General features: G+C 58.1%; 1 protein-coding gene across 4 annotated transcripts; it reads left to right on the top strand.

Moving 5' to 3' along the window:
* On the top strand, nt 4,231–13,965 carry PPP1R1B (protein phosphatase 1 regulatory inhibitor subunit 1B). 4 transcript variants are annotated; one of them, XM_021067044.1, is made up of 7 exons: nt 4,238–4,799; nt 6,380–6,440; nt 6,732–6,754; nt 7,158–7,236; nt 10,283–10,486; nt 12,983–13,102; nt 13,179–13,965. In XM_021067044.1, the coding sequence occupies exons 1-7, from the start codon at nt 4,719–4,721 to the stop codon at nt 13,226–13,228; spliced, it is 618 nt and encodes a 205-aa protein (XP_020922703.1). In that variant the 5' UTR covers nt 4,238–4,718; the 3' UTR covers nt 13,229–13,965. The 4 variants fall into 4 exon arrangements, with proteins under 4 accessions (XP_020922706.1, XP_020922705.1, XP_020922703.1 ...); XM_021067045.1 differs by having other exon boundaries at nt 4,239–4,799; nt 7,161–7,236; XM_021067047.1 differs by lacking the exon at nt 12,983–13,102 and having other exon boundaries at nt 4,231–4,799; nt 7,161–7,236.

Raw genomic sequence — 14,380 nt, 5'->3', positions numbered from 1 at the left:
ATGGTAGGCAGGACCTGTCTGAAAATAGGGTGCTGGGAGTTATGATACACCTAGTGAGGGGGGAGGGGAGATTGACTTGGAAGGGGCGAAATAGAACATTTGGGGGTGATGACAACGTTCTTTATCTGTATTGATAGTGGTCGCGTTGCATAACATTTTCAAAAACTCATAAAAAGGTATATTTAAAATTGGTACATTGTGTTGTATATAAACTCTAACTCAATAAAGTTGATTTTTTTAAAAAGCCTCCGATGTGAATTTACTGAATGGGCAAAGGGTTGGATGATGGATGAATGAATGATGAATGTGTGAATGTCTCAGCTAACTGCCCACCTGTTCTGGTGTCACCATTTTCCCTGCTGAGGGTTCCCTTGCCCTCTCCTCGCAGTGTCCACGGGTTTTTCCAGAAGTGGGCCTTGGAATCCCCAACCCCACTCCTCCCACCGTCCCCCCACCCCCAGCCCGAGCAGTGGCAGGGAAAATGCCCCAGTGTGTCCAGTTGGTGCTCCCTGGCTTCTCCAAGGTTGCTTCCTGGGGCTTCCGGGGCCCTCCTTCCAGCTGCCACATTGCCAACCCGGCCGTGGTGCCAAGGTCAGGGGTGTGATGGCCAGCTACAGACCCAGAGTGCCAGCCGCGCCGAGGCCCAAACTCTGGCCTACTCCGCCACCTGCTGGGCATTTCAGGGACTGCATCCCTAGCTCTCTAGAGAAGCTGGAACCTTTATGAACACTGACCAGGAGCGCTGCCCTGGGCTGTGCACTTTATCAGTCACAGTACCACGTGAGGTGGGCTTTGAAATAGGAGGCAAGCGAGGCCCAGAGAGGCTAAGAAAGTTGTCTAAGGCCACACGGTAAGTTATAGATCTAGGATTCCCACCCGGATCTGTCCAACTCCGGAGTTTCTGTTCCGTCCGTGAGACTGTATCTTGCTTAGGAGAAGGGAGGGAATATTCGGGATTGTCCACTCTCTCCACCGTCCGGAAAGCGAGCAAAGGCTTCCAGAGAAGGAGAATGTAGTGCCTCCCTGTATGCCAGGCACTGTGGCAGGCACCAGACAATAATGTGAGGAGAAATTGTGTGCTTGAAATAGTGTGCTCAGACCTACTGCACATTAATAGACACCTTATGAGAAACTTTTTTTTTTTTGTCAGTCCAAGTGGAAGTACCTATAGTTCAAATGGAGTTAAGTCAAACAAGGTCTTGAATTTGTTCTTTGGACCCATCCGCCTGTGCTTCTAACTCAAGAATAATAACGAGGAGTGGCATATTATTTTTACATCTCATTTGCATATGATTAATTCTAAGTCAAAGAGAATGGAGGTCACCCCAGACCCTTGCTTCTCAGCCCCTCTGGGATGAGCTTGACCCCGGCGGACTCGCCCAGCCCTTGCTGGGCTCCCCCATCCTCCCCAGCCCTGCCCCATTCCTCGCCCCTGCCCACACCTCCTCCAGCTCCCAGAAGCCCTGTTCCCTTCCTCTTTGTCACCCACGCAGCCCCCGCCACCTGGCCGCCCACCTGAAAAACTTTTCCCCAAGTTCTTGAGAAGTCGCGTAGGATCCAGGAGAGAAAAATCAAAGTAATAAAACCTCATTTAATTCCTAACGGAGGGCAGAGCTGTGAGCTGCAATTATCTTAATGTTGAGCTATTTTTACTCTCTCTCCATCTCTGTCTCCTGCCTCTCTCTGTCGTGAGGCTTTCTCTTTCTCCTTTTGTCTCTCCATCTCTCATACGTGTTTTCTCTCCCTTTCTTTTCAGTTTTTCCCACCTCCCCCTCCTTTCTCTCTCTCATCTTCTGTCTCTGCCATCTTTCCTTCCCTTCCTCCTCCGTCCTGTCCCTGTGTCTGTACCTCTGTCAGCCAGGTTCCCCTGTCCCTCTTGGCCCAGGGTTCAGCAGCCAGAGCTGTGGGTGCCTGGGCAAAGGCTGGGAGAAGAGGGCAAAGACCCTCCATTCTATCCCCAAAGACCCTCCTTCTATCCCCAAAGACCCCATCTTCCAGGTCTAGCTGCCTTCCCAGCTGCCCCAGCCTGAGTCCAGCGAACTTTTTCTGATTCAGGACTGCCCAGAGCTCCAGTCCTTTTGGCAGAACCTCTATAAACAAGCCCTTCCTGGTCAAAGGTGCCTCAGCTGCTGTGGTCCCTAAGGTCTGCTCAGCTTGGATGGGCTCTGAGTTTCCACTGGGAGCCATGCCTCCTTGTCCTCTCATTACCCATCCAGCTGTCCTCTGTCCCCTTCATCCCAACCAGCTCCCCCCATCCCCAGTAACAGCAGGCACTGGCCCCTCAGCCTCACACTGGCCCAGTGGCCGCTGGGTTCCTGCCTAGGCCATGCCTTTCCTGTACCCCGCCCTTTTGTCTTTTTAGGGCTGTCCCCGAGGTATATGGAGGTTCCCAGGCTAGGGGTTTGAAATAGAGCTGTAGCCACTGGCCTACGCCACAGCCAGCAATGTGGGGTCTGAGCCGTGTCTGTGGCCTACATCACAGCTCACAGCAACGTCGGATCCTTAACCCACTGAGCAGGGCCAGGGATTGAACCCGCGTCCTCATGGATACCACTCTGGTTCGTTACCGCTGAGCCACAAGGGGAACTCCCCTGTGCCCCTTCTCAGTCTCAGGACCTTCTCATTTAACCCTCCCAAGGCACTGCCAAACTGGGCATGGTACCCGTTACACCCCACAACAAGCCATCTGAAGGAGGCATCTGGGCCGAGCCAGGGGCTGCCAGAGATGCCCACACCCCTGGGCCAGCAACCTGGCATCTGGCTCGTTCCAGACAAGCATAAAAGTCAACACACACAGCAGGACTGGAGCCAGGCCCCCGGGGGGTGGGGGAGTGTCCCTGGGTGACCAGGGCTTCCAGGGCGCATGGGCAAAGCACTGCCCTCCTGCCCCCCTCTCCTCCCTCCCAGACTTGGTGCTGACCCTGGAGCCCTGCCTTGTGCCCCTGACCCCATTTTCACAAGACTCCTCTGGCCTCTTGCTTCCTTTTCCCTCTGCCAAGGACCCAGCACGCTGGGGCTGGGCGTGGAAAAGTTGCTGGGTGGGGGAGGGGGACTCCAGACTGTTCCAGGCCGGAGCGTGACCCGGAGGGAAGAGGGCCAACACAAACAGAGCCCCAGGAAGACACACACACACACACACACACACACGTACACGTCTACACACCCCCCTCTCAGCACTCACCCTTCAGCCCCTCACCCCTCAGACACCCAGGGCCATCTCCTCCCCTTTCCCCCCTTCAGAGACATGCACACAAACACCTCTGCAGACAGAGGCTCACACCTCAGAAATGAGCACGTGCACACACACACACACACACACACACATGAACACCTCTCCCCTCAGCTCTGTTCCTGCATCGCACTCACACGTGTGATGGCACGTGTACTTACAGGCTGCCCCCCACCACCCCCAACTCTGCCCTCCTGAGCTGGCTCTGTCTCCCCCACTTTAGATGTGGAGAGAAAAGGCAGGAGACACGTGACTCCAGGGTGTACCTCAAGGCAGGGACACAGTCGCCACCCCTGACAGGACAGCTCCCCGGAGCACAACCGCATCCCCCTCTACTGTACAGGCTGGAGCTGTGGGTACAGTACCCCCCACCCCCCTGCAAGCTGGCACAGCCTGCCCATCACCTTGACAGACTCTGACATCCACCCCCACTCCACCCCCTCCCCCGCACACGCACAGTCTTCCCACAGCCTGCCACTCACACCCGCATCCTTGACACTCTGACACACTTACTCACTTAGACACACACACACCACACCGACCCCCCCCCCCAACTCGCTAGGTATAGGCACCACAGGGCCCCTGGCACTCACTCTCACAAACTCTCTGCCATGGTGACTGACACGTGTCCTCCCACGCACAACCCGCTCTTTCACGCTCACTCGATTTCTAGGACACCCCCATTCACAGCGTGACACGCTGGTGGTATTCTCTTCACGGCCTCGCAGGCCTCGCCGTGAAACTCCAAGTACCCAGGCCAGGAAGGGGTTAAAGCCAGAGTCCCGTGTCCCCGCTGCCCCGCTCCCCTCGGCCTCCCCCCCTGATCCTCCCGGCTGGACTCCATCAATAATGCAGCTTCAAGTTCTGGGGAGACCGCAGGGGGCCCCCAGCCCGCTCCCCCGGGTCCTGGCTCACAATCCCCACCCTCACCCGCGGAGAACACGCTTCTCCGTGCTCATTGGCCACTTTCTCCTGAGCCCTCCCACCAAGCACCCGGGCGCCAGTCCCAGGCCGAGGGGACGGGCTGGGGACCCCAAGGCTGGGGCCGGAGGGGGAGACTCGGAGAGGCGGAGAGAGGCAGAGTCAGAGACACGCGGAGAGGGAGCGAGGGGGACCGAGGCAGGGCGGAGAGAGACCCTGAGAGAGATCGAGGGGAGGAGAGCAGAGGCAGAGACCAGACCCGCGAGCCGGGGAGCCCGGGGTGCCGGCGCCAGGGGACCGAGGCACCGGCGAGCCCCGGAGCCCCGAGCCGGGACGCCCGGAGCCCCGCGGGGCAGGCGAGCGGGCGGCCGCCCCCGCCCCCGCCCCCGCCCGCGCCCGCCCCGAGCCGGCGCGGTATTTTTATCTGTGCGTGAACCGCCCTCCTCCTCCTCCCCGCCGCTCTCAGCCCGCTGTCGCCGAGCCGCCCGGAGCAGCGCGGGGGAGCCGAGCCGGGATCGCAGCCCCGGACCCCGCGGCGCGCGCCCCGCCCGCCGACCACCCGCCGGCCATGGACCCCAAGGACCGCAAGAAGATCCAGTTCTCCGTGCCCGCGCCCCCCAGCCAGCTCGACCCCCGCCAGGTGGAGATGGTAAGGGGGCAGCTCCCCACTCCCGGCAGCGCCCCCCTCCCTTCCAACACCCGGGCTCCTCTCTCTGCTCCCCGGGCTCAGAACCGGCCTGGGGGACCCGGGCGAAGGAGTCCCAGGCCCGCGTCCGACGTGGCGGGGGCGCCGGGCGGTGCTGCGTGAAGTTCGCCAGAAACTTTTGCCCGGGGCCCCTGTCCTCATCCCGGGAGGGAGGACTGTCCTCCGGACCCCGCACAGTGTCCTCCTTCCCGAGACTCCCACTAGGAGGACCACTGGTGCCGTCAGATGTGAGAAACGTGGTCCAATGACCCACTACACGGAGCCGCTCCGCGGCTGCCCTCGCCCCTCTCTGGCCGGCTCTCTAGTCCCACCCTGCATGCCTGGGCTCGGGGCTGGGGGCTGGGGTCTCCAGAGCCTTGCCGTCATCTCTAGGACCTCCTGGCAGGCAGGAGAAGAGCCACGACATGGGGAGGGGGGATGGTGACCAGACTTCCCGGAGGCCAGAACTCCTCGCCACTCCCGACAGCCTTGCTGGGCATGGGAGGCCTCCAGGGCGGGGGTGGGGGGTGATGGAGGGAGAGAAGAGGGTTCCACCCCCCCCAACCCAAATCTAGCCGTTCACCTGTTGCTGAGATGCCGCTGCCACCCAACAGAGCAGTGAGAGTGGGGCCAAGTCATTTGGGGGAGGGTAGAGGGGGCCATGGAGAGCCCGGCTGGGTCCCTCCCGAAAGCAACTTTCCGACTGGAGGGCAGTGCTGGGAGCTTGGCTGGGGGTGGAGGGGTGGCGGTTTCAGCTTAATTCACCTGGTTCTCTTTGTGCATTTCCCTGGAGCTCAGAGGGGACCTAATTAACTGACAGTTGGTCTGATTGCCAAGCTGGGGGGAAGGGGGGGAGTGACTGTGAGAGCTCAGTCCCCCCCCCCACTCTTCAGCTTGGTTCATGTACCAAACTTTTTGTTTTTTATGAGGACAGGGCAGAGTTCTGCACCCTGAGAAATACTGCCAGAGGGGCCCAGACCCAGGTCCCCAAAGACCACCCTTGGGGCCCCTGTGGACATGGGGCTCAGGTCCACACCTGAGCCTCTGTGGGAGGTTGGAGGTGCCTGCAGTGCTGGGCTCAGCCTCCCTTTGTGCCTGGATCCAGTTTCTCTGGAGCCCTTGCCTTGACCTTAGGTGGGCAGGGCCACATGGGTGTCATGGCTCCTGAGGTCTGATGTCTTCAAAAACAGGAGAAGAAGGACCTTGGGAGGGGAAGGACCCTGGAGTAGTCACGGAGTGGGATGGGCATCGGCTGGAAGCCAGTGATGGGTTGTTCTTGTTCCTTCTCTGCCTTGGTGTGCTGTGTGGCCTTGAGCTCTTTGCTGAACAGTTTCTGAGCCTAGGATTTTCACCTCGGTCAAAGGAGGGGGTTGGGTGAGCCATGGGGTTCCTTTCAGCTCTGACAGCCTTTGATGCAAAGGTTGCCTGGGGACTCCAAAGCACTGTCCCCTGCTTCCCCGGGGGGGGGGGGCCGGGGAGGGCTAGGGAGTGGGCTGCAGGTGTCTGTCCGCCTCTCCTTCCCTTCTCTTTCTCCATCTCCTTAGATCCGGCGCAGAAGACCAACCCCTGCCATGCTGTTCCGGCTCTCAGAGCACTCCTCTCCAGGTGGGCCCCTTCTCTGTCCCCTAGTCCCGGCCCAACCCTAACTCTGATGGCTTCTTGGGGCCCCTGCCAAAGTCCTATGTGTAAGAGACTGAGCAGAAGATAGGGGGATGGGTAAGGTCTGGGAGCCCAGCTCCACCAGTTTCGTTTATTGACCAGGCGCCTCCCAACACCAGGAAGGAAAGGGCATGGAGGTTGAACCATTGGGGAAAGTAATTTGGATTCTTTCTCTCTTCCCTCTCTTTCTCCCTCTTCTCCGTGCCTCCTGGCCTGCTCATTGGCGGTCTCCCACAGAGGAGGAGGCCTCCCCTCACCAGGTGAGTCTCCAGGGGCAGCTGGGAGGAGGGATGCCAGGGCCCTTTGGGATGGGGTGGAGGGGGTGACTTCCCAGCTGATGGCAAGGCACCCCCCACGAGGACATTAGCATATCAACTGGCACCTGGGTGAGAGAGTGCCTGGGGCCAGGATGCCACCAGCCAATCCTGAGCCTCCTCTGTCCTTGTCTGTCCTCTGCTCATGCTCAGCCTGGGCCTCCAGAACCCGGGGTTCTGCCCTGAGCCATGACTATGGAGTTCCGCCCAAAGCCACTGCGTGTAGCCTCAGCTGAGGGGCAGCGGGCACAGAGATTAGACTGGTCTGCCTGGGTTGCCCTGGAGGCATGGAATGGGGGGTGGTGAAGGGAGCGCCTCTGTGAGCCCATTTAACCTGGCACTTCCCCAGCAGAGAGCTGCAGGAGAGGGGCACCACCTCAAGTCGAAGAGACCCAACCCCTGTGCCTACACTCCCCCTTCGCTGAAAGGTACTCCCCTTCCACCCATCAGTCTGCCTGTCCCCTTGGCCCCTGGAACTGAGCTGACCGTGGGTGTGTGTGTGAAATCCTGAGCTTTTGTCCATGGGGAGGTATTGTCTGTGTACCCACCTTAATCCCGTCTTACAAACCAATGCTTTCTTAATTTGGCCTTGTAAACAGAAGGAGCCCAGAGGCTGAAAAGGGGGGTGTGGGTTAAAGTCAGGTTATGGGGTTGAACAAAAAGAGGTAGCTGCCCGCGCGTAACAAGTACGTGCCAACCTAAAGAGACTCAGCCCTGTGCCTCCTTTGCAAATGCGCTGGACCATCTCCCTGGACCACTTCCCCAAAGGGCATCCTCTTTGGGCTGCATCCCTTGCTGTCCTCTCCCATTTCCATTGCCATTTGCACAGGTCCACACAGCAGTGCTTCTGTTCATGCTTTTCTTTTCTCTCCTAAAAGCCAAGTCACTCCTATAGCACACGCTCATTGAATACCTAGGGTATGCCCGGTCTTCCTGGTGGGCACTGGGCAAAATAAGAGGGCAGTTTGGCCTCTGCCCTCCTGAGGCCTTTCTCCTCTAAAGGGTCAGGGGTAGTTACAGAGAAGAGGATGTGTGAGCTGGGATTTGAAGGATGAGGAGGAATTCAGAGGGCCAGCAAGGTGCTAAGGGGCATCCCAGGAAGAGGAAGGAAGGTGTGCAAAAGAGAGCAGGTGTGAATCACTGGAGACTTGGCTTCCAGTGGGGGAGCTGGTGGAGATACACCTGGAAGAGAAGCGGGACAGGCGGGGGTGTGGGGAGTGTCTCTTCCTCTCGAAGCCTTAGGAGGCCTTCCCACCCCCACCTCGGCTCTTCCTGCCTGGCCAGCCCCCTCCTCCCACGGAGGGAGGGAGGGAAGGAGGGAGGGAGACCAGACGGTTGTGCTGAGAGCTCCCTGGGGTGGGTTTAATGAGTTCCCAGAAACCGGCCAAGGTCAACAGGTACACCTGTCGGGCCAGCCAGCCGAGGCTGGGAGGAGAGGAGAAAAGGACCGGCACCGGTTCTCTTCCCCCAGGGCGGAAAGAGGATGGGACAGCAAGCAGGCAGTGGCTTCGGCATTTGGGAGGACTTGCTGCCTGTAGGGATGCAGGGAAAGCCCACCCCTGAAGCAGGATCAGGGAGGAGGTGGCTTCTTCTCAGGAGAGGGAACAAAAGCAGTCTCTCTCCTCAGGCGGACGGGGGAGACCCACCCTTGGACTCTTGCTTGTGGGCGAGGGGCAGATGGCTGGGGTGAAGAGGGGAGGGAGGGCCAGAGTGCTTCCCAGGGACCCTACCGTGGCCAGAGATGCACCCACACCCCCCCTGTCCCTTTGGGCTGCAACTTAGGAGGGTCTGAGTGGGGAGAGGTGGGGGGGAGGTCAGGGTCCCAGAGATGGAGACAGAAAGAAGGAGACAGGTGGGAGGGTGAGGGGAGACCCCAGAGAGCCCTGAGAGGCACAAGGCGAGGCATGCAGGTGGCTGCGGGCGGCGACACAGGGCTGCACACACCTATTGTCGCTGTGGCTCAGGAACTGAAGAACCCAGCTCTCTACCCCCGGCTGCTCCGGCTGCCACCTCCTCTCCTCCCTCCCCACCCCCAACCTTCAGAGGACCCTTCTGAACGTGGAGGGCCCTGTTTTATAGGCTTTGGTCCCTTACTGGGTGAGGGAAAGCAACTGGCAGGGTTGGGAATTTGTAGGGGAGAAACCCACGCCCCCGCGGGAGGGTAGATGGTGAGTCTTGGCTTGAGGGGGGCGCTCCAAGCCCGGCCGACCTCTCACGCTTGGCTCAAGGTGAAGCTTTGCTGCGTCCCCAAGGCCAGGGCAGGGCAATTTATTGTGCTTTTATTGCCTGGGTAGCTTGCCCAGAGCTAGCAGGAGGCACCGGGCGGAGCTCGGGGCAAGGCGGGGCAAGCGGCACACACAATGCACCCTCTGTGCCTGTCCCCGAGTTGGCAGGAGTGCGGTGCCCTGCTCCCTACACGGGAGGTTTCCAGCCTGGATCTACCCGCTCTGGACTCTGTGAGGGGCGGGGCTGCCCGCGGACCAAGAAGTAGCTGCAGCAACCCCAGCCCCTAGCCCGTCAGCATCTGGTCTGTGGGCCTTGAGTTTAGCGACTCAGATGCTCTAAAATCCCACCAGATCCTGGTTCCCCTGCTGCCTCTGCCCCAGCCACTCCTCCCAGGGTCCCCTCAAACCCTGCCCTTCTGCCAGAGTCGCCCAGCCCTGGCCCCTTTCTCCTAGCCCCCTGGTCCTTTCCATCTTCTGGAAACTTCTCCCCAGCTGCCCACACTCTTCCCTTCCTAGGTCCTATCCCAGCAGGCCTTGGTGGTGTTGGGGGGGTGGGTGGTGTTAGCAGATTTCTAGGTCACTGCAGAGGGAGCTGAAGCTTGGGGATGTGGGTCAAGATTGTGGGGGCCGCATCTGAGCACGCCACATCCCCAGGCGCGGACTTTGCTGGCTGCAGACTGTTGCATCCTTAGTCTCAGAATTGTTCCTACCTCTTAGAGCCTGGGGCAGAGGAGTGTGGAGTAGCCTCAATGATGGGGACAGTGCCAGTGAGCGGGAACCAAGCCGGCCATGGAGTGGCAGGCAGGATCAGGGTGGGCAGTGAGCCGTGAGCAGGCTAGCCACACCCTTAGCAATCAATGGAAACGGACAAAGCCCCCAGGGCCTGGCCTACGGGCGCTGTGCCTTCCCCTGGGGTGGTAGCCAATAGACAGGCTCTCCAGCCAGGGAATGTTAAGCTGCTGCTGTGCCCGCCTGGTCTTGTCCAGGTTGGCACCCATGGTGTGGGGAGCTGCCTGGTGCCAGCTTCTGGGGAACCAGCATCTTTGGACTTAAGAGCCAAACAGGATGTACCCCCTGCTGCTTCTGCCCTGGTCTGGCCCCCAGCAGGCTGACCTGCAGCCTTTAGCTTTCCACCTAGACCCCTGAGGGGGTCAGCTCTGTCCTTAGGAAGGAGGCTGGGAGCTGGGCCACATGCCTTTCGCTTCTTGGGTCTGGCTGACCCTTGCCTTCCCGGGTCCCCCTGTGCCAGCCGTGCAGCGCATTGCTGAGTCTCACCTGCAGTCCATCAGCAACCTGGGTGAGAACCAGGCCTCGGAGGAGGAGGATGAGCTGGGGGAGCTGCGGGAGCTGGGCTACCCAAGAGAGGAAGAGGAGGAGGAAGAGGAGGATGACGAAGAAGAGGAGGAGGAGGAGGACAGCCAGGCTGAAGTGCTGAAGGGCAGCAGGGGGGCCGGTAAGCTGAATGGGTTGTAAAGCCTGGGTTCTACCACCACGGGTTAGATGGGGTCCTCCTTGAGTGTCCTGGGACATGGGACATCAGCCCCCCCCCCAGTTCAGAGTTTCTCACACATGTGAACTGTGGTCACACCACAAGCCCCCCCATCCTCTCACCCCACGGGATGCCTTGCTCTCAGCCTTAACCTGACACCTGGGCTATTTGCATTCCTTTTCTTTTTCTTTTCTTTTCTTTTTTTTTTTTTTTTGGCATTTTTAGGGCTGCACCTGCGGCATATGGAGGTTTCTAGGCTAGGAGACGAATCCGAGCTGTAGCCACAGGCCTATGCCACAGCCACACGCCACAGCCACAGCAACATGGGATCCTAGCCACATCTGCGACCCATGACGCAGCTTTTGGCAACACCAGATCCTTAACCCCTGAGCGAGGCCAAGGACCGAGCTCGCAGCCTCACGGAGACTAGTCGGGTTCGGAGCCCACTGAGCCACAGTGGGAACTCCAGGGCTGGTCCCATTTTTGACTCAGTCCTTCTCCCAATTATTTTCCCCTAATAATTCCTCTCTTCCTTAGAATGAAGGCAAGGCCACGTGAGGTTTGTGGCTAGACCCAAGAAAGGTCTTTCCATCTGTGGTGGTAGCAAGGAGCGAGGAGATAAGGGATAGAGGACTCGGAGTGTCCCGTGCCCCCGACACCTGCATTTCTGAACCTAGCATGTGGTCTCTGCGGAGAGGCTCAGGGCTGGTTGATAAGTCCTCTCCAGGAACCTGTGGCTCTTGCCTCCTTTTTATTTCCCAGGCTGGAGGTGAGAGGGTGCCCTCTAGTGTCTAGATGGAGAATTTAGGATTCAAGAACCAGCGCATCCTCTGGACCTCCAACCCCAGCTGCCCGCAAAAAGGGGCCAGGGAGGAGGAAGGAGCCTGAGACCTACGCAGGAGATAGAGATCCCAAGTCCAAAAATCTCCATGGGGGGGTCCCAGGGCCTAGAGAATTCCTAGGCAGAAGGATCTCAGCCCCTCCTATGGCTGTTTTTCTTCCCTGTCTGGCAGACATCTATCCCTCCCTGTGCACATTAAATGTTTGGGCCCCACTATTTATGGGGATGAAAAATAGCCAGGAGTTCCCATGGTGGCTCAGTGGTTAACAAACCCAACTAGGATCCATGAGGATGCAGGTTTGATCCTTGGCCTCACTCAGTGGGTTAAGGATCCGGTGTTGCTATGAGCTGCGGCGCAGGTAGGTGGCAGAGGTGGCTCAGATCTTTCCTTCTTGTGGCTGTGGTGTAGGCTGGCAGCTGTAGCTCCAATTTGACCCCTAGCCTGGGAATTTCCATATGCCTCGGATGCAGCCCTAAAGCCCTAAAAAAGAAAAGAAAAGAAAAGAAAAAGCCAATCCCTAATTGAAGGCCATCCATTGCACCCAAACAAAATGGAATGGGCCTCCTCTTTGCATTGGCAGTGGGTGCATCAGCCATGGGAGAAAAACTCCAGTTGGAAGAGTTGAGTCTCTCTCAGGACCCCCCACCCCCACCCCCACCCCAGAACAGCTGAAGAGGAGGTGAGAGGAGACTCTTCCCTCAGGAAAAACAGCAGGGCACTGGGTCAGATGACAAGACAACTGGAGTTCCTGCAGTGGCACAATGAGATCGGCAGCATCTCTGGAGCGCTGTCACGCAGGTTCCATCCCTGGCACAGTAGGTTAAGGATCCGGCATTGCCGCAGCTGTGGTGCAGGTCACAACTGCCTCCAGGATCTTATCCCTGGGCCCTGGTTCCCTGAGGTACTCCATATGCCCCAGGGCAGCCAAAAAAATGGAAAAAAAAAAAAAGATGACAAGACAACCAAGGAGCAATTATCAATTGCCACCACTCCTGGAGCATCTCCTGGGGGCCAGCACTGAGCTGCAGAGTATTAACTATTGTTTTATTTAAGGCAGTCTATGCAATTTCTTTCTTACCATCCCCTTCAGAGAGATAACAACAAACTTAACTAAGTCATACGGTTAGACATTGGAAGAGCAGTCTTAGGCCTGTGCTGTCTCCAGTATGCCATGATCACCCTCGGAAAGCATAACCTCAGCCAGCTGACTCAGCTGATGTTCCAGAACAGTCATATAGATACTCAGAGCCTGTATTTTTGTGTGTTTGTTTGCTTTTTTAGGGCCGCACCCGTGGCATATGGAATTTCCCGGGTTAGGGATCAAATCTGAGCTACAGTTGCCGTCCTATGCCACAGCCACAGCAACGTCAGGAATTTCCCGGGTTAGGGATCAAATCTGAGCTACAGTTGCCGTCCTACACCACAGCCACAGCAACGTCAGATCCGAGCCGTGTCTATGACCTACACCACAGCTCATGGCAACGCCAGATCCTTAATCCACCGAGCGAGGCCAGGGATCAAAGCCACATCCTCATGGATGCTAGTCAGATTTGTTTCCACGGCACCACAATGGAAACTCCCCAGAGCCTGTATTTTTATCCCTTTTCCCCATCCCCAGCTGGACAAAAGACAACTTGTGGCCAAGGTCTGGAGGGTCCCTGGGAGCGCCCACCCCCTCTGGATGAGCCCCAGAGAGTTGGAAGCTCTGAGAACCAAGTGGAAGACCCCGCATTAAGTGGTGAGGCTTGGGGAGGGTTGGTGTTGTGATCTTGGTAGGCGTGGCCAAGCCCTAAGTTCCTTTGCTTGCCTTGCAGAGCCAGGGGAAGAGCCACAGCGCCCTGCCCACCCTGAGCCTGGCACATAGGTACCAAGCCCTGCATCTCCCAGATGGAAGTGGAGAGGGCATTGCTGTTCCTCAGAAACCCACCCCATCCCTACCCTATTTTGTACCTTTCTCAATTGCTAGGGCTGCGGCTTCTAGAAGACTAAGGCTGGTCTGTGTTTGCTTATCTGCCCACCTTTGGCTGATGCTCAGAGTCCCTGGGCACTTGCTGCCTGATGCCTACCCCTGCCAGTCATTCCCCCATTCACTGGGTGGGAGCTGGGGTGTGAGAGTCTGCATTGGAAAACTCAGTAAATGGGGGACAAAGGTTCATCCTTCACAATTCTACTCCCCAGACCCTCTCCCCTGGGCATAGGAAACCCACAGGGCAGGACCCTAAGATCTGGGGAAAGAGGGTACTGAGAACTTGTAAGTGCCCACAGATCCTTCTCCATCCCCTGGGAATTCCTTCTCACTGGCGTCTACCAGGGCCCAGGATTCAGGCATCCTTTCCACAGCCTCCACATTTTGGAAATCTTCCCCTTATCACCTGCTCCCCAGCCTGGGTGCCTGGAAGATGGACTGGCAGAGGCTGCTTTGTTGCCTTTTGTTTGTGCTTTGATGCCAGGAATGCCGCCTAGTGTAAGTCCTTGGGAGGAGGGGCAAACAGTGGGGGATCTAGGCTCTCCTTGTCCTCCAGCTGCTCTGTCCTCTTCCCTTCTTCCCTGACTCCAGGCCTGAACCGCTCCCCTGCTGTAATAAATCTTTGTAAATACCTGTGCTGAGACTTCTCTTTCAGGGAAAAGGAGAGGGAGGAGGAGGTTCACTATGTGGTAGTCATCCAAGGGTCAGGTCCTTGACCGTAATGTCCAGTCCTCTAGTTTGCAGCCTTGACTGCAGCCAAGTTCCAAGCCCTCTTAGGAAGGACCACAGACATTCTAGATCCTGCTAGGGAGGTGGAAAGAGGTGGGGCGGGGGCGGGGGCGGGGTGGAGAGAAGAGGGGTGCTTCAAGAGTAACTGGATTCCTCGTCCTCCAGGCCCGCAGGCCTCCCCTCAGGAAGCTCCCCTTTTTTCTCCAGAGTGCTAGGCCTCTGTGGCCCAATAAGCACGAAACCCCTGGGCTTCTAATTCCTCTTTTCAAGCCTAACTTTAGCAGCAGCCCCCATTTCCCGCCCTTGTGGGCGGGGCCTGAG

Source organism: Sus scrofa, chromosome 12 (genome assembly GCF_000003025.6).
Source record: "Sus scrofa isolate TJ Tabasco breed Duroc chromosome 12, Sscrofa11.1, whole genome shotgun sequence".
NCBI classification, from domain to species: Eukaryota; Metazoa; Chordata; class Mammalia; order Artiodactyla; family Suidae; genus Sus; species Sus scrofa.
This window is presented reverse-complemented; position numbering and strand designations above follow the sequence as displayed.